The following is a 22,132-nucleotide window of genomic DNA, read 5'->3' on the forward strand; positions in this document are numbered from 1 at the left end:
AATACCGACGGAGACAAATCAGACCTCCGAAGCCACTCGGCCAGCCGCCGAACGGAGGGAAACAGCCAATCAGGTCAAGTACCTTGATCGGACTTCATCATTTTCGCCAATCACATTCTCGGGTTTGTGGTCTCGCCCTTGCCCCAGACATCATCTTGTATGGAACATACAGCCCTGGCCCCAGAGACCCTCAGGAACCCTGAATATCACCCTTGTTCGGTCGTTGAAATGGATGCCGAGGGTATTTGTGCACATACAGCTATTATAATAATCACTTCAATAGAGCTGACATGACGAGATCGGCTGTCATGCGGATCTTCGGAGTTTTTGCGGATTTTGGGCGGTTGGCGTCGGACTACCGAGGGGTTCTGCAGGAGGGGCAAGATATCATATGCATAAAGGCTTAAAGGCTACCTAGGGAAGTTTTATGGTTAGGAGTGATGTAGCCAGGATAAAACATGTATAAAGATCCTAATAACAAGAAATATCCCTACTCTGGTTTAGTATATTGTTTTGCAGGTGCTTTCCCGTCGCAAATGCAATAGTATTTGTATTCAGATGTTGTCATACATAAAGTTGAAAAGCAAAGAGCTGAAACAGGATGCAATACCAGCCAAATCACTTGCTTTTGTTTGGATCCAAGTACATGTATGTATATCAAAACCGATGTACAATATATAAAGTGATGCAAACTGCATAGTACACAGAGAACCCTAACGAAGACATAAAATTGGAATGACTCTGACTAAGAGCTGCAGCAATTTGAGAGAACTTCAAAAATATTTAAATCATAAATCAGTATCTTCTAAAAAGAGGTATATGCTAAGCTTTCTATCTATGTTCATTGTAGACTCGACAAATGTACTCTGTACTTCGGGGACTAATTTCCCCGACCCGAAGATATGTTGATAGCCTTGATAGACAACATCGAATTCTCACAACGTCCAACCCAACCATGAGGCTATTCGCTACGGGTCGAGCCCTGCGTGCAAGCAGTGGCCGTTGGTCAATTGGCTCAATCCGACCCCAAACCACCACCCCGCGCTCCCTCCGACTGACACCCATCTTCTCCCGCAACCGCGAATGGAGCTCAACCACAGCTCGCCGGAGTGAACAGAAAGCAACCACTGCCTCCAAAACCCCCCAGCAACAATCGACCCTCAAACTCGAAGGGGAGACTTACCCAACCGACCAGTGGACCAACACCCCCAATACAATCCTATCCCATATCGGACGCCGACTCTACCTCGACGAAAACCACCCTCTCGCCATTACACGCAAGCTCATCGAAAGCCAATTCGCATCCCCGAGCTATGGAAACTACTCAGAGAAGAACCCAGTCGTCTCAACAAGGCACAACTTTGACGTTCTCGGCTTCCCCGCGGACCACCCGGGCCGCAGCCGCACAGATACCTACTACGTGAACGAGAAGACAGTGCTGCGCACCCACACAAGCGCACACCAGCAGGCGTATTTCCAGCAAATCGCCCGCAATGAACACACCCGTCCAGAGGAGGTCGGATACACCGTGATTGCTGACGTCTACCGCCGCGACGCGATAGACCGCAGTCACTACCCAGTCTTCCACCAGATGGAGGGCGCGATGCTATGGAAACGGCCGGCAAAGAACCCACTCTCGGCATCGGCTGAAACAGCAGCGAGGATCATGGCTGATGTGGAGAAGATCCCGCGCCACGATGTCGTGGTCGAGGACCCGAACCCGACTATCCATGCCCAGCGGAACCCGCTACAGGATGAGCACCACAGCGCCGAGGAGGTCGAGGCCGTGGCGGCGCACCTTAAGCGTTCGCTCGAGCGGATGGTTGTCAAGATCTTCACGGAAGCGAGCAAGGCCGCTGCGGCGAGTAGCGGTGGCGCGGAGCAGGAACCGCTCAAGGTTCGCTGGGTCGAGGCTTATTTCCCGTTCACTAGTCCGTCCTGGGAGCTGGAGGTTTTCTGGCAAGATGAGTGGTTGGAGATTCTAGGGTGTGGAGTCATCAAACAGGATCTGTTGATCAACTCGGACGTGCCGGACCGAATTGGGTGGGCGTTTGGATTGGGCATTGAGCGAATTGCTATGCTTCTTTTCAATATTCCTGATATCCGGTTGTTCTGGTCGCAGGATGAGCGGTTCTTGTCGCAGTTCCGGGCTGGCGAGATTGCCCGCTTCGAGCCTTTCTCGAAGCACCCGGCATGTTATAAGGATGTTGCTTTCTGGTTGCCTCCTGCGGCTGTGACAGGTGGTAACAGTGCTGCTGGTGGGGGCGTGCCTTTCCATGAGAATGATGTTATGGAGATTGTTCGTGGGATTGGTGGGGATCTCGTTGAGGATGTTACTCTCATTGATGAGTTTACGCATCCTAAGACTTCGCGGAAGAGCATGTGCTATCGCATTAACTACCGGAGCTTGGAGCGGACTTTGACGAACGAGGAGAGTAATGAATTGCATCTGAAGGTTAGGGAGAAGCTAGTTGGGGAGCTTGGAGTTGAGCTGAGGTGAGTTTGGAGATTGTTGGGTTATACTTTGTACTATACTGTGATTATTATGAAGAATATGTAAGATATAGCATTCCCCTCATTAAGCCGATATCGATTTATGGATATCACTAAGCTAAAGTTCCAATAGATACAGACTATAGCCAGATTTGTCTTTCATTAGAGTATAATTTAAGGATTATCAAAGGCGGAAGGGTAATGAAGACACTAGAGGCTATAATAGTGCCCCGAAGAAGTGTGTATTATACAGTAAGGAGGAGAGAGCTATCAGGGGACATGGAGGTACAGACGTCACAAAAAAAGTGAAAACACACCACCAACATGAGACAATCCGTACGCCTCCAGACACATGCAAGGGTGTATCATACAGCCGAATCCAAGAGACGAGCAGAAAGATAGCAAGGAAGAGTAATTTTCCGGGGTCCAAAAGCCAGCCGTATCCGAGCATAAAACCCTATCGTGATCATGATGTATGACATATGGTACAGAGAGAAAGAAAAGTGAAAATGCGGAAAGGATCCGGGAAGGTCGAAGGATTAAGAGTCGAAGTTATTGTCGACGATTTAAGCGTTCTTGACGACACCGACCTTAGCAGCCTATAATAGAGAAGAAAGCAATTAGTCACAATACTTTAAAATCCTGATCTTGGTAGATGGAACTCACCCGCAGAACGCGGCCGTTAAGACGGAAGCCCTTGCTCTGGACGTGCATAACATCACCGTCCTCGAGACCAGCAGCGGGAGCCATGAAGGTAGCCTCGTGCAAGTTTGCGTCGAACTTCTGGGCCTTACCGTCGACCTTCTCGCCGGGATCAAAGCGCTCGAGACCGTGCTTCTGGAGGGTATTGAGGAGGATATGCTGGGTCATGTTGAGACCGGCAACAAGATCGAGGAGGTCCTTGTTCTCTTCAGTCTTAGCAGCGGTGAGCTTGTCCGCGGGCACGGCCAGCAGCGCGCGGTCGAAGTTGTCGATGCTGTCGAGGAGGTCCTTGGCGAAACCCTGGATGGCGAACTTGCGGGCAGCGTCCATGTCGCGCTTGTTGCGCTCAACGAGGTTGCGGGATTCGGCGACGGAGCGGAGCCATTTGTCCTAAAAAAAAAATGTGGGTTAATATTCATCTGCGAAAGAGCTGCGGAGCTACCCATAGCAGTGAGTATGGGGAAATAGCTTACCTTGAACTCAATGGCTTCCTTGGTCTTCTGTTCGAGCTCCTTCTTGACGGGGTCCTCAGCCTCTGCGTTCTCTGCGGTCTCAGCTTCGGTGGCTTCCTTGGTCTCTGTTGAGTAGAGGCGGGTAGACCGGGGAGCGAATGGCCGGATAGCCGGGAGACGTGCTTGTTGTGTGGTCCGTCGCAGCGCCAGCGATGCGGTGGAGGGGGTGGAGGTGGTGAGGATGGAGCGGGCGGCCTGAGCCTGTCTGAGGATGGTTCGTTGGAACATTATGAATAGTGATATGTGGAATTGAGAATGGAGACTCGGTGAACTTGAGGCGGACTCATTTGTCCTCGGACAAATTTAATCGGGAATCACCTGACCGCCTTGGCAAGGAAAAACGCTGAGCCGATGGGACCTTCTTCTGGCTTCTCCAAGGCTATTACGTACTATGTGGATGGTATCAATCATTGAAAGACGAGTCGCATATGAACTAGCATCTTATTGACCTGTGAGTTGCAACTATTGCCCAATTGGCCATTTTCAAATCCCCTAGTATACAAAGGATGGGATTCTGATACCAATGCATGTAAGCTGAGATGAGCTTTATCGCTCAAGGCTTGCACAAGTTGCTTCGGCATAAGTAGCGGGCATCACAAAACATTTAAATAGGAGAATGTAAGCTGTCTGTATCATTCATCACCTAGATTAATTGATTTACTGCCTTTGGGGGGCCATACAAGGCAGGGATTCCTGAGAGCGTATCCAGCTTTATCTACTCTTTTCGGGTTAGCGCCATAGGTAATTTCAACGCAGAAGGAATTTCTTCGGCCCAAGAAGTTTGATTCATTTAGTGAGCTTATTTAGCTTGTTCATGGCCAGGAGTCGTCATCTACGAGTCTAATCATCGAGCCTGAGATAGTACACAGTTTCTTGCTGCAAAATCATACTAAGTGGGCCTGCAACCCTTAGGAGGATGACCAGCGGGTCCATGTTCTACATGTAAAACTGAAACTATGAAACTTGATACCAGAATCGACAAGTACTTCATGGATGGTGTCTGAAGCTTAAGAAATCTACAATCAATATCTAGGACTAGAAGCGGATTTGATATTCACTCCGCCTTACATTTTTGTCAGACTACGTATGAGGGAGGCAGGGTCATTGCAATGTGTCGCTTAATTGGGGTATCTCGAAAACATAAAAGCTATGGGAGACTGATAATTTTAGCCATTTCCTCTACCACACCTGGGAAAGCACCGTCCGTCCAGATGCAATAGAAATTGCTTCCTCTCAACAGTCACGCATGTTCTTCTGGGATCAGATCTTCGGCTCATTTTCAGTCTGGGACTTGAGAATTCGCATGATGGCACGGCCTTCTTCTCGATGCTCCCTCCTGTCGGGGTTCAAACCATAAGCAAGCGTAACTGCCTGTTCAGACATGCGTTGCTTCCCGAACCAATTCCTTTCGGCCAGTGTCAGCGGCTCTACGCCGGAGGCTCGAGTCAGACCGGAAGCTTTCAAGATTTCAAATCTGTGCCGCTCACGCTGGGACCAGAAGGCGTGAATCATATAGAGCCCGTTGGGGCACAAAGGCGAAATCCCAAACTCATGGCCGAGTGGAGGCTGGCCAAGCTGGACTTGGTACAACCCGGGGCCTTCACCCTTGGGCTTGAAGTAGGCCACGATACAACCATTGGCGTTCCTCACAATAAAACCAGACATGTCTGAGGAATTAGGTCCGTATATGACAGTGTAATCGTCACTCACGGGACTTCCGATGATGTTACAGAGCATTGCAGGGGCATGCAGCACGTTCTTCAAGCGGAGGGAGCCGTGCGGATTCGGATGGGTCTGGGCGGGCGAAACCATGGTGGTGAGGTTGACAGTTCCCATACCAATGACTTCAACCGAGCCTCCAGCGATATCCGTGACATGGGACTTGAAGGGGATGTAGTCTTGACCGAACCAACAGCGATCTTTGGCTACACTGATTCGGTTAGATGGATATATTCAGCCCTGCAAATGTGGAAATACTCACTGGGTGTCAGAGTTGTTGGAATAGACCCAGGAGGGACATGGAGGAGGCGGTCTCACGGGCCTCTGAGGCATAGATGCCATGGCGAAGCAATGATTTCTTGAAAACAAACACCGAGGAAGTGGGGAAAGTGTGTTGAGAGGTTCAGTTGTGATTCTAGCAAATATAGATACAGAGTAATATCTGTATGCTGTAGTCGCTATGGGAATAAGTCGAATGGCGAAGGAAGGAGAAGAGCGAGCGGAAGAGAAAGAAGCAAAGAGGTAGTGACGAAGGAAGGAAGCTGCATGGATGGATCTGGTTGTTTGTCGTGCACGATTGCCTGGGAACTCACCGTAGCCTCAACCATTTTCTACATGGCTGCGTTACAAGTGGGCAAGCTGTGGACATCATCCACTACCTACTGTCTTTAGGGACGAGGAGTTTCTCCCTTATAGACAGGCTTGACATTCTATAAACCAACACTGCCTCCCCAGACACGAACATGAGGTGATTATGATATGCATCAATGCTGTCACTTATCATATGAATGAACTAGCTTGATGATGCTAGTCCCGTCGGCCAGAATCTCTTTCTCTTCCTCGAGTTGATAACCTCCCCACCGTGGGAGTAACACCGTCCAGACATACCAGTAGAGAACACCTGAGAGCACACTGTATTTGTTAGCGAGGTAACTCTCAAATGGAAAAATTGACGCTCACATTGCAATCCCCACAAGTGGATAGGTAGCATAGAACACATCGAGTTCCCGCCAATTCGCCGGCGGGATGAAGGGTGCTACCAACAGGACTAAACACACGGCAACCCGTAACCAGACAGCTGGCAACCACGCTTTGAAGGGTCGTAAGAGATGAGGCTCCCGGTATCGTACTATCAGCAGACCAACAGTAATCGCCAAGGAAAAGATCTGTCCAGGGTATCCCTCCAAGTCCAGGATAAAGTTATAGACATCTCCTTTTGGTGGCAGGGCGAGGACCAACATAGAAGGGATATAATGTACAACAAGTCCACCCAGTGGAGTCCCAAATGGCCGCGAAGACGAGAGAACCTTTTGCCATGGAAGGAATCCTTGTCGGGCTATCTCTTGATTCACACGTGCCTAATAATGTTAGTATTTATTAGCTTTCAATTCCATATACTCGAAAGCGTACCAGGCCAAAGGTCACCACCATCACATTTCCAGCAGCAGAAATGGCAATCGCAAGTGGAAAGAATATTCTTCCGACGTGAGCTCCAAACAATCTTTCGAATAGCAGTGCGCCGACCAATTCTCCGCTATTTTTGATCTCTTCGAGCGGAATGACCAGGAAGTATGAAAGATTCGCAAGAAAGTATAGACCACCGGCTGTGACGAGTGCAGTGGGGCACACGGTCTTCACTATTCCCACAGGATCATGGACCTCACTGAGGACATTGTTTACATTGCTCAATCCGGCGTAGGAATAGTAGACTTTGAACAAAGCTGACGAAAGCAGACTCCAGCTCCAGTTCGATCCTTCCCACATCGATTCCCAGGACCACGAACTGGCGACCCCCGACACTGGAGAGATATTATCAGTATCTCCATACAAACCGAGAAAAACCACCCAGACTCCCGTCAAGGACATTGCTGCAATGAGGAAGATCTTGACCCAGCCAAGGACGTTCTGGACAAAGATGCCCGTTTTCAAGAAACAGCCATGGACAATAGTAATGGCCGTCAAGAGGCCGACTGCCAGCACCTTATGCTGAATCTCAGTGGGCTCAATGCCAAGCGCGAAATATGTGTATTTCGAAAAGATAATGCAGTTGCTCGCCGTGAACCCCAGGAGCACTACCTGGGCTGTTATGAGGCTTGATGCGAGAAACCGCGGTCGGGGATAGGTATACTCGAGGTACACCTGCACAAAAACGAGAGTAGTTTAGCCGAACATGTTTCTGCGATTATGCAGCAATGCGCTTTACCTTTTGTCCTCCTGAGCGAGGTAGCATGCATCCGAATTCCATGAAGACGGCTAGCCCGCAAGCCGATAATATTGTCCCAACCAGCCATACTAGCAGGGTCAATCCGATGCTTCCGGCGGATCTGACTATTGAACCTGGTGTTGCGAAGATGCCGCTCCCAATCACTTGCGAAACGACCAATATGTATGCGCTTGACCAGTTGATGCTCTTTCTGTAGGGTGTCCCTGGTAGAGTGTCAACATATGGCGCGGGAAAGTCATCGGATGAGAGGTTGAGTGGTTCTTGTTGAGAGCTGTGAGATAGAATATTGGGGTGAGTTGATGAGTTTAGGAGAGGTTGTCTCTCCTGGATGTCCATATTGAGCTGTTGTAGATGGTTGTATAGTTTGAACAACTATTTATTTATAGCGGACACACAGTGAAATCATTCTAACATTTAAATGAATTCAATTCAAAGAGGAGAATCGAGGAGATAAGGTGTTTTTGAGTGCTTGGAAATCATAACAGATGGGCTGGCACGTCATTCAGGCCGACTGTTGTGTATCGGATCCTTGCAGCTGGGTGATTTACGCCATAGGAATGTGATCGCACAACTCACATCAGGTGGATGTAGGAGCCTATTATGCCTTTGGCTTTGAAATCAGTGTTAAACTACAGCATATGACCGAATACGCCATTCAAAGCAGCGGATGTGATGATCCATACCTAGTACTATATATAGCACATGGTGATCATTTAGACAGAACAGATGCAGACAAAATAAGTGAAACAGATAGGAGCACAATAATATTCTGCTAAGTATAAAGTGCAATTATTTAAGTTCCAAATTCTCAAGCTTCTAAAAATACCCGTTAACCCAGTTAAATCTTCAGAGAGTCTCCAACTATCTAACCCATCAGAGTACATATCGGCTATTTTCAAATTAGTATCAACCCAGGGCCAACAGACCAGTCGATGAAAACTTACAAATTCAAATTCTCCCTGTCAGTCAAATCCAACTGACTATTATCCACAACGCGAGCGACTTTGCCTCCATCTGAATCAACCGTCTCGACAACCCCATTGCTGGCAACCTGATTAACTTCCGCGAGCTTGTCGCGACGTTTATTCTCTCGGCTTAGGTAGATCCGGAGCACGATAATAATGATCGAAGGAAGAATTGCAGCGACCTTATGAGTTATAAGTTAAATGTTCCGCACGTATCATTACCAAAACAGAACTTACCACAAGCAAAATAATCCAAGTTGGTCTGTACCGAGGCTTGAATCATTGTTAGTATGACAACCCAACCCAGCTCAAATGAAGAACTCACCTTCCACTCTGGCCGGAATAATTGTGGAGAGATAATATTTCCCAGTCCGTATCCAATATGATAAAGCGCAATGACGGTAGTTTTCTTCGTATGACCTGCCGACGCATTGGCAGCCCAGATCATCACCACGGCATATGGGATACCGGTTGTAGATCGAATCCAGATTCCAGCGATGAGACCCCATCGATTAGACCAGGGCAAGGCTGTCGGGTCAATTAGTCACTGGGTCACATTTTGAAAAGAAGAAAACCACTAACATAGTAGAAGGATACTTGAAAGAGCACCTGGAATGTATGCAATGAGTGAGAGCCATGCTCGACAGTTCTGCAAGTTTCAGCCCACGTTTACATTCAATGTCCGGGCCTGGCTTACCTTGGTGTGATACAATGTGATCGCAGCTGTTATGAGAGAAACGAATGATACAGCTCCCGACACGGTTCCTAGTAGAGTTGTTTGAAGAACGGTGAAACCAAATGACTTGATGATCAGCGAGTATTGGTTTGTTACTCCGTTTGCCATTTCCTGGGACCAGGCGTGTAGGAAGAAGAGCCATGTTTTGGGGTCTTGAATTGCTTCGATAAACCTAAGAGCCCTATTCAGTTGTTGATTCTTGAATCTTTCTAGATAAGGAGGTCTGACTGATATCTTTTGAAAACCTTTTGCTCAATTCCGGAGTGGTTCTCTCTGATCCGTAAAATAGCCTTTGCACGCTCCTCGGGTGTCAAGAACTTGGCATGGATGGGGCTATCGGGAAAGAAGAGATAGACAAAGATGCCGAAAATGACTGTGAGGACCCCAGTGATAACTAGAATAGAGGTTAGCAACCTGAATGATATACATGGGGAACAAACATACCCATAAACCATTTCCACGGAGAAAAGCTGCCTGTATCAATCCAGAGAACACCATAAGATAGCAGACCCGACGTGATGGGACTTGCATTACCAATTGACCACATAACCGGCATCATGACAGCTTGCTCGCCATAAGTAAAGAACATGGACATGGAAAGCAGGAATGCTGGAACAATGGATGCTTCTGCTACCCCCAGGAAAAAGCGAACAACAAAAAGAGTCGCGAAGCTATTGCAAGGGATATGTAAGAGGGTAATTCCACCCCTTTGGAGCTAGTCAGTGACTGATATACCACTTATACGATGGATAGATGAAGAACTTACCATATTATCAAATTTCCAGCTAGCCACTTCCCAACAGGAAACCTCTGCAAAGCCCAATTCTGTGGCCATTCAGCCAAAAGATACCCAAAATAGAAAATCGAAGAAAGCCAGTTATATTGATTCGAATTCAAATGCGCATCTTTCATGATTCCTAGGATTGCAGAACTTCCTAGCTGCTAGCATGTTATTACTGGTGTCTCATATTCCGGGAATCGAATTAACATACCGTTTGCTTGTCCACATACATCAAGTGATAACCAATGCAAAGAAAGGGCAAAATCCGCCATAAGCACTTTTTGCGAATCTGTTTTGCTTCTTCGGGAGTCGGTTCTGTGACTTGAATTTTTGAGAATAGTTTAAAACTCTCATCTGCAAATTGATCAGGGAGCTTTGGTGCGGTATTGAACTCATTGTCACTTTCTTCATTGGCCTGTGTTTCCGCCACGAAGCCAGCTTTGTGGGTTTCTACTGCCATCGTGTGAGGTATATACAATGAAGAATATAAACAACGCACGTGAAAGGCTTGATCAAGTACAGATAATCGCAGCCCTGCACAGGTACTTATGATACTCACCGGCCTGCAGATAAAATTGCGCAATATTTTTAAGCTCCGTCGTCTTCGCACTACGGAGAAATTCACATACAGATCAGAGGCAAGAGACCGTGGGGGTTACAATAGTCTTCTCCTAATATGGAAGGTCGTGCACTAGTATATTACTTGGCAGAAGAATGCTTGGTTATCGAAAAGCGATCTTCACGTATAAAAACGCGATCCTAACTTATACAAACGTGAGTCTGACTCCAAAGCACGCCTAAAGTCGCCATTGCGGGGTTGCGTCAGCGCTGCATTGTTGGCGTGCTTAGAAGCTCTGGGTTTATCGCCGCGATAGACCCGGACTATAAGAAAATTGTTCTCGCCAGTAAATTTTATTGCAACTGATCTGCGTTGAGTCCACGGATATCCAATTATATTAACATGGCGGAGAAAAGTGAACCCATCCGCGTCTTGATTGCCGGCGCAGGTATCGCAGGTCTTGCGACCGCTATATCGCTAGCACGCATATCGACTCTTCCGAACTTGGATATCCAGCTATATGAACAAGCTCCGGAGCTCTTGGAAATAGGAGCTAGCATCGCGCTCAGTCCAAATGTAGGTATCTTGCATATTCTCTTGAAATGATTAAACGATCTAACGTGAATGTGAAATATAGGGCATGCGCACACTGGAGAAACTTGGCGTACATAATGCCCTAACAGACGAAGTCGGGTTCAGAGGCCCAAGTGGAATCCCGCAGATTTTCCGGTATGAATTTATCACATACAATCCAGATTTACTCTCCAGCACGCTGAACGATATACATATAGACACTGGAAAACGGACCAAGTGGTGTCCACAGACACTCACAGCAATGTCTCTGATCCTCGTCACCATACTACCCGCTTCCACCGCGGCCATGTGCACGCTGCTCTGCTCGAGCATGTCCCCAAAGAGTCAATTCACTTGGGAAAGAAGATTGCGCGCGCGGAAGCTGATGAGGCTGGTGTTTCGTTGTATTTCGAGGATGGGAGTAGTGCCCAAGGAGATATCCTCATTGGGGCAGATGGGATTCGATCGGTTTGTGATATGGCCTTAATTAGAATTGCGCTTTTGCTAACTCGAGCTCAGAGTGTCAGACAATCCTTCATCCCGGATTATAAGCTACGGTTCAGTGGGAAGGTATTCATGAGAGCGACGTTTGATGCTTCATTGGTAGAGGGCAAGATCCCTGATTTGCCTGCCGATTCGATACACTGGGTATGTCATCATTGTGTCGGAGAGTGTCAGAGCTATTGTTAACAATATTGACAGTGGGGTCCTAAAGACAACTTCTTTGCGTCTCGGCTTGGTAAGTGGGAAAGAATTAGCAATTCACCGCTGCATAGATCTGACAAGACCCAGGCAAGAACCAGTACACCACCGTTGGTGCATACGATGACCCGCGCTCAGCAGAGGAGGTGGAGAGAAGTATTGCGTGGGATCAACTTGGCAATGTGGAGTTTTTAAGACAAAGATACAAGGTACGTACCCAATTAACTTGTCCAAGTCCACTTGACTCACAGCTCTTAGGATTGGAACCCCACGGTCAAAGCTCTGGCAGAGCTCACACCATCCACAAATCTTTATCCCAATTTCGCAGGGGATGCTCTCCCGACCTGGGTCTTTAGGTCGCGAGTGACTCTAATCGGAGACGCAGCCCACGCTCACGGCGGTGCCTTCGCAGCCGGAGGCTCGCTGGCGCTAGACGACTCCCTCGCCCTTGGTCTTGCATTCAAAGAAGTGTTCTCTTCGAAGAATGCCACATTTTCAGCTAGAAATATCAACAAGGCATTCGGGCTGTACAGTCAAACCAGGCAGCCGCATACAGCTCGGTTGCTGGATATTGTGCACAGTCAGATCAACAAGAAAGCTACTATTTTTGGGACACCTGAAGAAGAGGATGCTGCGCTTGTTGCTCGACTGACGGGCAGACCAAATACGGAGTGGCTATCGGAACACGATGTTGAAGCTGCGTTCAACGCTGTTGTTAAACAAGAAGGGGCGCAGCGACAGGCACGCCTTGCTGAGTTGGAAACAAAGGCAAGCGGAGATATCCAGCTCCAGGGAAGCAAGTTATAGAATAGATTCATTAATTGCCTTGTGGTTCATTTAGCACATAGCTTAAGCTCATGCATGGATTGTGTTTCTGCTATGTGGTCTTTCTTTCTTGGCATTTTTAATGGGTAAGGCATCTCAAAGACATCTGTTTACTGGAAGCCACGTATACGAGTGGATTTGCGACATTTGACCCAGACAAGGCTGGGGTCTGGTGTTCTGTACAACTGATAGGAACAAGTGATCTGAATTTCCGACCGCACGAGGCTTGTGGACCGGGATGTGCCACGAAATCTGTGATAGTGCCATAGCCTGCTTTGTTTTCACCATGTCTCGGGAAGCGATAGGGTATACACTCCATAAATAATCAATTAAGTAGCCTTGAAGCTAAAGGAACCGCGCCTAGCCCCAGGCTTACCATTGTAAGTCCCCAGGGTTGTTATCCAGGGCTTGGGGAAGCAACTGCGGGTGGCAATGCTTAAAAGTGGAGACCCTAAAGGAGTAGGCAGAATGATAAAAGGGCAAGCCAATGGGGCTTAGCCGAGGCTAAGGATGAGGGGATGGTCTTGTATAGGGGGGACTCCGTACAACGCCGTAGACGTCGTACTTCCAAGTTCAGCGGAATCGGATGGTCCGGCAGAAAAAGGGGCGGAGTTTCTGTTGAGAGGTCACGGGATGTGGCTGGTGCAGGTCAAAGGGGAGATCGGATGAATGTAATATGTGGCGCATGTGGCGCATGCACAGCATTATCGCTGAGAACGATATAGTTTATTCCCAGTAAATCCCAGTAAAATAGAGTAAATTAAAGAAAATAATAGCAGATCACAGCCCGTTTATCTGAAGTTAGCCGGGAACAGGTGGATCGCCAGGAACATGGAGGCGTGGAATGTACGCGGATAGGTAGAGGCAGTGCAGGGGCAAGAGCTGCGCCTCGCGACTTTATTTTGAGGAAATATCTGTCATGAAGTATTAAAGAGAGGCAAATCCAGAGTCTTTTTTCTTTCAAGTTCAACCATTTTAAATCATTCTCGCCATCCAACAATCCATTGGAAATTCTAGAACATTTTCTCTCACAGTTCTTATCCGGTGGCAACCTCCTTTATCTTCACCTTATCCAACCTCCATCCAACATTCACCCCATCACATACAACACACAAAATGGCTACTTCAGCTTCACCTCCATGCTCGCTGGCTTCATCGCCTAAATTTACTGGCTCATCCCACACATCGCGACCATCGTTGTCTCTCGATATCGCCAACATGCCCGCACTATCCCAGCCAACACCACCCTCCAACACCCTCCTGATCACTGATCTCCACGATCTACTTGTCTTCCAACCCCCAGCACTGGAAGAAATCCGCAACCAAATTACTGCCGTGGCACCTTTAAACTCCTTCTCCCCACTCCCCTCAATGCGTCGCATCGTGTGCTCCTTCCACAACGAATCCGACGCCACGGCAGTGCGCAAACTCCTGGACGGCAAGCGTCTCCTAAACCGAGACGTACACCCCCGGATTTACTTTGGCGAGCCAACCGCAATCCTAGACGGCGGCCGCCCCAAACTTCTCGAAGCCCCGCAAGTCTCCAAGATGTTCTTTATCTCGCCGCCCCCCAGCCCCCCGCACGGATGGGTCGTGCGCAACGAGGACCCGCCCAACAAGGAAGTCCACGCAACGGATCTGGCACATGCTCTATCCATGCTGAAGACGGATCAGACGCAACCTGAGACTTCTACAGTCGACCCCGCAACCCCGGTCTCTATCTCCTCCGACAAGCGCACTCCCAGCTGGCCGCTTGCTGGCTCCCAGCAGCGTAGCAGGAGCAGCACCATCATCTACCACCCTGAGGATCACGGGGATAGTCCCAATCTTCCGGCTGTTATGGTTGAGGATATGACGATGGATATTGAGGATGAGGATGTCGATATGGATGCGATGAGCCCAATTGAGATGTCGGTTAACCAGATGCCGCCTAAGACTTCTCGTCCGCCGATTGAGTTGATGGAGTAGATTGTTTTCCGGGGACGCTGTTCTTTTCTGTTCTACATTCTGCATTTTTAGCGAGGCATGGTTGTTTCTTGTGTATAGTCATCGCATCTGTGGCATGCCAGGCGTTGGGAAAGGATGGGCATTTTAGCAGTTTTCCGAGATTTGCTTGACGTTTTTTATTGCTTTTCGCAGACTATGGTTAATAGGATCTCAAAATACACATGTCTGATATTCATATCTGATCTCTCCACGTAGTTTGACGGGCTGCAACTGATAATCTTTACTAATGTTTAATTTAATGTCTGGCTCAATCTTTGTTTCAATGGTGAGCCTCGATATCGTTATAGTACGAGCCTACTAACCTTGGAAGATCTAGGCATATACATAACCCGTTTGTAGGGAGCGTTACCAAATCCTCACTTAATCCTAGACTGACTATGTATTGTAGAAGTTTGAATAAGAGGACTTTGAGGGGCTTTGTAGTTGTTCCAATCTGGGGTTGGCTACAAGTCCGGGACCCCCTGCTAAGCAACAAGAGTATGCGGGTCTCGGGGGTCCCTGCAGTTGATGTAGAAGGATGTACGGGCTCGGGGCTTTAGTTGAGATTGTATTGGAACCTTTGAAGGTCCGGATATCTGCTAAGAAATGCGCGTATATGGATATGCGGGTTTCTGGGGTTATTCCATGCAGGTCTAGGACATCACTGGCTTTCGTGCTTGGTTAGTAGTCTAGGGCGCTGTTTTTCTCCACTCACAAGATGAGTGACGCTTGTAGGAAGATCTTTGGTGGTTTTAGCAAAAGTTCCATGATATTCAGTATTTTCAGGTTCACTGAACCAACGAGTAGATATTTGAGATACAGAGACCAGTCATTCTCCAGGACCAGAAGACCGTCCCAAGAGCAAAAGATACAAAGAACGGAAAACTCCAGAGTGCGCCCCAATTCACCAAATCAAAACTCCATTGCGCATGCTCGAGCTCTATTTTTGTTGCTGGGTTATGCACGTTTAGAACCCATAGCTGCTCTGTCCGTAAGGCGTAGCACCGTACGGTGTCTGTGCACTAGCGCCCCAAGCACTGGCCGCACCGTTTCCGTAGGCAGTCATGTTTCCGTCAATACCCTCAGGTGGCTCGTAGGCATCTGGGTCATTGGCACCCATCATTTCAGCATCTTCAGCGCCTCCGGCATGTCCATCCTCACCTTCGCCTAAGAGGACGGAGACAGTGGTTGCGAGCTTGCGCTGGAGAGACACAATACCCTGCTGGATGATCATATCTGGCTCAAGGTTGCCAATGCTCTCCACATCAAAGTAGAAGCAGTTAGGCTCGGCGTCGTAGTCGAACGGCTGGTCGGGGTTGGCAGCGGGTTCCCAGGCAGCGTTTTCAGAGATGGGCCTAAATCCGTTATCAGCAAATAGATACAGGGAACCTTGTGATCATCAAATCAACGCTCAAATACGTACCACTCCTTCGCCGCATCCTGCTCATACCAGTAATCCACATGGCGTAGGTTGTTGTTGGGGTCATATTCAAAGCCGACAGCAGCAGTAGGAGCCCACTTCGCATGCTCCTTAGCAGTTCCCTTCTTCGCCAGACAAGTCATCTTAATCTCCTGTCCTTTGCGCAGCTTGCAGATCAAGGGACCCTTGTTCTCCGGGTCAGTGGTAACAGGATCACCAATCTTCTCGTTGATCCGCTCGCCGACGACAATCAGATCCCTTGCGTAGACAGACATGATGCCGCTACCGCAACGCGCGTGCAGAGACAGCGTCACGCTGCAGCGCACACAGTGGTCTTCGCAGTCGCAGTCTCGTGTGTAGTCGAGGTCTTGGTCACAGTTGTACGAGTTCAAGGGGATCATGCCGAGGCGGTGGGCGAGGAACTCATCGGGGAGAACAGAAGTGTTACTTTCGATTTCGATCAGGTCGAGTGCCAGAGTGGGCACTTCGGCGAGGATGGTTCGTCGGAGGGAGTTGGCAAATGCGAGGTCGACTGCGGTCAGTCTGAAGTCGACACGGTAGGGCTCCGCCTGTGGAATTTGTGAGTCTTTCATCCTTCTGCTCTGGGAATATATCGGCTTACCTCGCGGACTGTCACTTGGGGCCCTGTAGGCTCGAGATCCATTTCGTAATCCATGTTGGTATGTATGCGGCAGCGCTGCTCGCCGCCACCCTTGTCTGGAGCTGGAGGTGTTTATCCGCGGGTCATAAAAGTAAGAAGGTAGGCTGAAGAGTTCGAGGTGCAATGGCGAATGACAGGGTAATGAGAACTGTTGTGGTAGATGATTCGGGCGCGAAGTTGTTGGCTTGAGGGCACGCGGATTTGCTCCCTCGGAGACAGCTTTTTGCGCTTTGCCTAATCGGGTCACACCCTCTTAGTGAAAAGTGCCAATATCAAGTCGTTCTTTTTTCTTTACATTTACAGTTATAACAAAATGATTTCGCTTCTCTTCTGTTTATTCCCTTCTTCTCTTTCTCAGACTAGAGAGTAGAAGAAGTGGTTCAGATTTGATTCACTTGCTGGGTATAGACACTGGATCCATCCAAAAAGACTGGTATCTAGAACTAAGGGAAGTGCGCTCAAGTCAAATCTGGCAATTGAAACAGTGCAAGCAATGGATTCAGATAAAATAGTCCGATATCACATCTGTTAAAGTAAGGTATCCTCCAGTGTCAATGCAAAAACGTTCCAAAGCCTTCAACTGTTTGCAAAAGGCGTCTATCAGAGGGAGACAGAGCAAAAACACAGAGGCTCAGATGGTTCATTCGCAAATGAATCAGTGGACGGGTAGCGGCAGCCCGTCAAAGATGCAAAAAAGGTAAAAAGGTAAAAGGTAGACAAAGCCAATAGTAGAAGCGACGAAGCCACCGTTTTTTGGAGTTGGTCATGGCGAGTCATTATCAGGGAGGAGTTCTCTTGGAATAGCGATGCACGTAGAGGTAGAAGAATGAGGAGGGGAGATTTTTCGATGTGCAAGAGAACTGAATGTGCACGCGATAGGGGGCTACCGCTTCAACGAGCTGCGATTCAACGCTTCAAGCAACTCGGGTCGATTTGCAAGGGCAGTAGCAGCTTGCGTATAAGAGACCCATTGCCGTTTCCGCTTGTGCATCTCGGGCCACTCGGTTTCCTCTCGCTCAACGGTGACTTCGAAGAACTGGTATGACGCTTTGGGGGCTTGCGCGGTGAGAAGGCCGGAGGGTCTCATGTCCGGGATGAGGCCCAGATCTCTGATCACAATACAGATGACACCGGCCTCTTCCCAGGCCTCACGACATGCAGCCTGGTCGGCGGTTTTTTCATCAAGCTCCCATCCACCCTTGGGGAGCACCCAGCCTCCGGGTCCTGCGGACTGAATCATGAGAACTTTGGTCTTGTCGGCGGAAATAGGGACAACGCCGGCTACTAGTCGCTCGCCTTTTGAGCCGTAGCCTATGACAAGCCGTTAGAGTCAGGAAACACAGGGACAGTGTAGACGTAAGGGGGACGGTTTCCCCCCACGTGCGTAGCCGCAAAGCGACATCAGCAAGAACTCACGTTGGTTTTTCCGCCCAACGCGGGCTTCCATCGACCGTATTTGAGCCATTGTAATAGACAATCGAATATCCTTGGAATTACTCCGGGATTTGGTGGGGTTGGAAAGTTTCCGGGGAAGTGAAGGAAAGAGAGAAAGAGAGTGGAAAGGCCAAGGATATCAAAAAGATCAAGGGAAACCCAATAGATGATGCTCTCGCAACCTCCCTCGGAGCCTGTCAGGTCTCTGAGGTGAGAGAAGAAGCTCCAGGTGTCTAGAGTGGATGTAGAGGAGCGGGAGTACAGCACGAAAGCGGTCGGGGGAAATTTTTTTTTTTTCTCTTTGGGATATTGCGGAGGTGGACAATGGATATCAGGTCTTCCCATTCATGCCTGACGGGGGATTGGAATGGTAAGTGGAAATAGGCATGGTTTTCAAAAGAAGATCTAAGAAATGGGAGGTTATTGAGGAATGGAGAAAAGAAGAGAAGTGGGAATGGAGGGGCACGGCGGCGCAGGCCGGGAAAAGAGTCAAGGTACGGTTTTCTTTTTTCGTTTTTTTATCCTTTTTTCTTCCTTTTTATTATTATTTTTCTTTTCTTCTTTGCATATTTACATTAATTGTCTTTCTTGCAGAGTACATCGTGACGTTCTAGTCATTAGGGTCACTATAGAGAGTGGATAACCAGTTCAATGGCCAGGGACTCTTTCTCCTTTTTTGACTCTATATATGGTCATGTGACCCCTAGATCGAAGAACTAGGAGATGTTTCTATATTTGCTGGAATCAGCTATATTTAGCTATATTCTGCCATAATTGGCCATAATCGACTATGGTCTTACTATAATCTACCATGACTATGATGACTATGATTACTATTTCGATAATTTAACCTCATAACCCTCCCAATGTGCGTCGGGTATTGAGCCTCTTAAAAACCTACGGGATTTCCTGGTACCGAGATGGAGGAAACTCGGCCGACTTGACCAGAAACTATAAGATCGTCCCTGTGGCTTAAGATATGAGATACATATAGCACAGTTATAAAATAAAAAAACCTATAGCGAGCTAATTAACCACACAAGTATACATAAACGTAGCCATATCCCCCTTGCCGTATAGACCGTATTTACACGATTTACAACCCCCGCCAACTTCGCCAACTTCGCCAACCTCATCTTTTACTCTCCCTCCGTCTCTCCCGATAACTACGACTCACATCCACTCCCTGGTGCACGCCAACACCGATCCAATCTCAAGATGCAACAGGTTGACGCTGAACGCGCGCGAGAATTGTCGCTATTCCGCCCACTAGGTTCGTCCCACTCTCCCGCAGGGAACCACTGAGATAGACTTCTGTTACCCCGTGGCGCTTCCACTGGCCCAGGCTGCTACCACTTAAAGGAAATTGGCGGGGGTCTCAACACCAATTGCCTGCAGCTCTTTGATCGTCCAACCCCTCTTATGCAAAGACTAATGTGATGTGATTCTCTTAGGTTACCAAAAGAACTCGTGTGGTTACTGCAAGTCCAAAGATGGAAGTTTGTTGCCCCTACCCCTGCTTTGTTTCGCCCATTTTCTTCTTCCAGGGCTAGAACGGCTAGGGAGGAATTGCTGACAGGTTAAAAAAAGGTGCATCGTACTACACCAACTCCACGTCCGTACTACCGGAACATTATGAAGAGCTGATCAATGGCGGCTGGCGACGGTATGATTCCCCTCCCGGTTTAATTTCCCTGTAGCCCATCAGACCATACTGACATCCTTAGATCGGGAAACCTCTACTACAAACAAAACCTGCTTCGGTCTTGTTGTCCTCACTATACTCTGAGGCTAGAGGCTTCTGCCTATCGGCCCCGCCGCGATCAGCGCAAGGCCATTAACAAGTGGAACAAATTCATCCTGGGGCCGGAGTATATGCGAAAGGCAGCCCGGCTTTGTCCGCAAACCCGCGAGTATGTTACCCTATGTTTTTCAATTTTGATATATTTTGATATCAGATTATTGTTAACCAACACAGAGAGAAAAAGCATCGCAAGTGCAACTTTGACCTTCTGTCAGCGGTCCACCAAAGCGAGTACGACCACATCAAACGACCCATTGACCCCACTACCAAGCTTCCCATTGAACCAGCCCACCGCTTCGAAATCACCATTGAAGGTGACTCTGTGTCTCAGGCAAAGTTTGAGCTGTTCCTCAAGTACCAAACGGCTATCCATAAAGAGGATGTCTCTCACTGGAAGCCCAAGGACTTTCAACGCTTCTTATGCGCAGGCATCAAGCGAACTCCGAATCCCTTAACAGCCACCAATGCTTCTCAGAAGAAACTTGGTTCATGGCATCAGTGCTATCGTCTTGATGGCGAGCTTATCGCCGTTGCAGTGTTGGACCTAGTCCCCAGCGGTGTTAGCTCCGTCTATGTCTTGTAAGCTGATAGCTGACTACACCCTAAAACACTGAAGTATGTGATAAGCTGATATTTGGTATCACACAGCTACGATCCTGCCTACGAGCAATGGGAAATTGGCAAGCTGAGCGCCATGCGTGAAATTGCCTTCTCGATCGAGAATCAGTATCTGTACTACTACATGGGTAGGTCGCAATCGTGGAACTAGTGTTCGTGCGCTTCTAACGATTAGAATATAGGGTACTACATCCACTCCTGCCAGAAGATGCGTTACAAGGCCAATTTCCGCCCTCAGTACATCCTTGGTAGGTTCCATTCGTGTCCAAGTCTCAGTACATAATTTTTGTACTACATGAAAATCGTGCACGACATCTGACCCTTTTTTTCTTGTTACTCAGACCCTGAATCCTGCGACTGGGATCCGCTCGAGGGCGAAATGACAGAGAAGCTTAATTCCCGTTCCTATGTCTCTTTGTCTCGGGACCGAAGATCCTCTCCTGAACCTCTGGTCTCGGAAAGTGACGTCAACCTGGAGGAGGTTTCCCTCTTTGATATCGGTATGCCCGGTGTTCTTACTGTCCCCCAAGTTGAAGCACTGGACCTGGATCATTGGCTGTTGTTCTTCAACGACAACTTTGTTCACATGAAAGTACGCTTCTATCTTTTTTCCGAACCTCCTTGAGATGTCTTTACTAAATTCAACTAGGATCTGGTTAATTGGGAAACCATGTCAATGACTGCGCCAATGTCTATCAAGGGAATCGTCGCCGAGTTAGCCGCAGTCCTGGGCCCTAAAACCGTCCGAAACAGCGCAGTGGACCTGCTCGGTTGATCAAAGAGGATGTTTCAGGGCAAACTTTGACCCTAGGTTTACTACTACCAAGACCAGCTGGAGTTTTTCAAACGTCAGGAAAGAAGATGAAACTGAAAGAGATTAATTGTGTAGAAGCATTGATTCACATGCAATTCAGTCAAGTCAGCCAAATTCAGATAGCCTGTTCTAATTCTCTTGAATTTTAGATCCGAACGATAGAACCTTAGCAAGCAAGCGACATGGTAAATACCATAAAAGTCCTTGGATCAGAGAGATGGTAGAAGCTCCTGACTTATATCAACCCTATAGTTCTGGGGTATATTTACGAAGTCTTGATATATGACGTATATACCACCCAAACTCCAATGTCGTAGATCGCGCTTCGCGCCTTCCTCTTCACGCGTACTTGCCTAATTAGGAAGCCCTGGTTTAGTATTTAACCCACTCAACTCTCGTCGGGTGTAAAACGTCTTCTCCCTTTCTTCTTTCTCTCGCTATCCTAACACTCATACCCTTTCACTCGGGCCCTTGGCACACAGGGATCCCGATGCCCTGGATCGTGCTTCATATACGCTGGACCTCAAAATGGAGGTGCTCGGCCAGGTTTGAAGACACGGTGCACAGAATCTGCTTGGGACATAAGTGATCTGGGTTCCCAGTA

The 22,132-nt window shown here is 48.2% G+C and overlaps 10 protein-coding genes across 10 annotated transcripts; 5 read left to right on the plus strand and 5 right to left on the minus strand.

The window, feature by feature from the left end:
* Window positions 1–955: 955 nt before the first annotated feature.
* On the plus strand, window positions 956–2,500 carry PEX2_093420 (phenylalanine--tRNA ligase; the record flags this gene model as incomplete). The annotated part of the gene is made up of 1 exon (XM_016746612.1): window positions 956–2,500. The coding sequence occupies one exon, from the start codon at window positions 956–958 to the stop codon at window positions 2,498–2,500; it is 1,545 nt and encodes a 514-aa protein (XP_016600328.1).
* Window positions 2,501–3,059: 559 nt separating this feature from the next.
* Window positions 3,060–3,935, minus strand: grpE (mitochondrial nucleotide exchange factor MGE1; the record flags this gene model as incomplete). The annotated part of the gene is made up of 3 exons (XM_016746613.1): window positions 3,060–3,092; window positions 3,160–3,585; window positions 3,669–3,935. 3 exons carry the CDS (start codon window positions 3,933–3,935, stop codon window positions 3,060–3,062), a joined length of 726 nt encoding a protein of 241 aa, XP_016600329.1.
* A 1,032-nt stretch (window positions 3,936–4,967) lies between these two features.
* Window positions 4,968–5,768, minus strand: PEX2_093440 (uncharacterized protein; the record flags this gene model as incomplete). The annotated part of the gene is made up of 2 exons (XM_016746614.1): window positions 4,968–5,637; window positions 5,689–5,768. The coding sequence occupies 2 exons, from the start codon at window positions 5,766–5,768 to the stop codon at window positions 4,968–4,970; spliced, it is 750 nt and encodes a 249-aa protein (XP_016600330.1).
* A 431-nt stretch (window positions 5,769–6,199) lies between these two features.
* Window positions 6,200–10,592, minus strand: PEX2_093450 (putative methionine permease; the record flags this gene model as incomplete). The annotated part of the gene is made up of 14 exons (XM_016746615.1): window positions 6,200–6,338; window positions 6,387–6,784; window positions 6,837–7,565; window positions 7,630–7,992; window positions 8,227–8,260; window positions 8,595–8,797; window positions 8,853–8,888; window positions 8,941–9,143; window positions 9,198–9,264; window positions 9,313–9,523; window positions 9,580–9,745; window positions 9,796–10,058; window positions 10,118–10,290; window positions 10,344–10,592. 14 exons carry the CDS (start codon window positions 10,590–10,592, stop codon window positions 6,200–6,202), a joined length of 3,234 nt encoding a protein of 1,077 aa, XP_016600331.1.
* A 501-nt stretch (window positions 10,593–11,093) lies between these two features.
* Window positions 11,094–12,773, plus strand: PEX2_093460 (Monooxygenase, FAD-binding; the record flags this gene model as incomplete). The annotated part of the gene is made up of 7 exons (XM_016746616.1): window positions 11,094–11,267; window positions 11,329–11,420; window positions 11,483–11,732; window positions 11,784–11,912; window positions 11,967–12,003; window positions 12,057–12,175; window positions 12,225–12,773. The coding sequence occupies 7 exons, from the start codon at window positions 11,094–11,096 to the stop codon at window positions 12,771–12,773; spliced, it is 1,350 nt and encodes a 449-aa protein (XP_016600332.1).
* A 1,134-nt stretch (window positions 12,774–13,907) lies between these two features.
* cbpA (putative calcineurin binding protein) lies at window positions 13,908–14,759 on the plus strand (the record flags this gene model as incomplete). The annotated part of the gene is made up of 1 exon (XM_016746617.1): window positions 13,908–14,759. The coding sequence occupies one exon, from the start codon at window positions 13,908–13,910 to the stop codon at window positions 14,757–14,759; it is 852 nt and encodes a 283-aa protein (XP_016600333.1).
* Window positions 14,760–15,744: 985 nt separating this feature from the next.
* PEX2_093480 (DNA-directed RNA polymerase II core subunit RPB3) lies at window positions 15,745–16,873 on the minus strand (the record flags this gene model as incomplete). The annotated part of the gene is made up of 3 exons (XM_016746618.1): window positions 15,745–16,132; window positions 16,201–16,766; window positions 16,820–16,873. The coding sequence occupies 3 exons, from the start codon at window positions 16,871–16,873 to the stop codon at window positions 15,745–15,747; spliced, it is 1,008 nt and encodes a 335-aa protein (XP_016600334.1).
* An 868-nt stretch (window positions 16,874–17,741) lies between these two features.
* Window positions 17,742–18,305, minus strand: PEX2_093490 (NUDIX hydrolase; the record flags this gene model as incomplete). Its single annotated transcript, XM_016746619.1, has 2 exons — window positions 17,742–18,169; window positions 18,275–18,305. 2 exons carry the CDS (start codon window positions 18,303–18,305, stop codon window positions 17,742–17,744), a joined length of 459 nt encoding a protein of 152 aa, XP_016600335.1.
* A 373-nt stretch (window positions 18,306–18,678) lies between these two features.
* Window positions 18,679–19,268, plus strand: PEX2_093500 (uncharacterized protein; the record flags this gene model as incomplete). Its single annotated transcript, XM_016746620.1, has 2 exons — window positions 18,679–18,905; window positions 19,178–19,268. 2 exons carry the CDS (start codon window positions 18,679–18,681, stop codon window positions 19,266–19,268), a joined length of 318 nt encoding a protein of 105 aa, XP_016600336.1.
* Window positions 19,269–19,510: 242 nt separating this feature from the next.
* PEX2_093510 (arginyltransferase) lies at window positions 19,511–21,489 on the plus strand (the record flags this gene model as incomplete). Its single annotated transcript, XM_016746621.1, has 8 exons — window positions 19,511–19,565; window positions 19,883–19,958; window positions 20,020–20,205; window positions 20,271–20,675; window positions 20,745–20,842; window positions 20,897–20,962; window positions 21,056–21,306; window positions 21,364–21,489. 8 exons carry the CDS (start codon window positions 19,511–19,513, stop codon window positions 21,487–21,489), a joined length of 1,263 nt encoding a protein of 420 aa, XP_016600337.1.
* Window positions 21,490–22,132: the final 643 nt, after the last annotated feature.

Source organism: Penicillium expansum (assembly GCF_000769745.1).
Source record: "Penicillium expansum strain MD-8 chromosome Unknown contig313, whole genome shotgun sequence".
Classification (NCBI taxonomy): domain Eukaryota; kingdom Fungi; phylum Ascomycota; class Eurotiomycetes; order Eurotiales; family Aspergillaceae; genus Penicillium; species Penicillium expansum.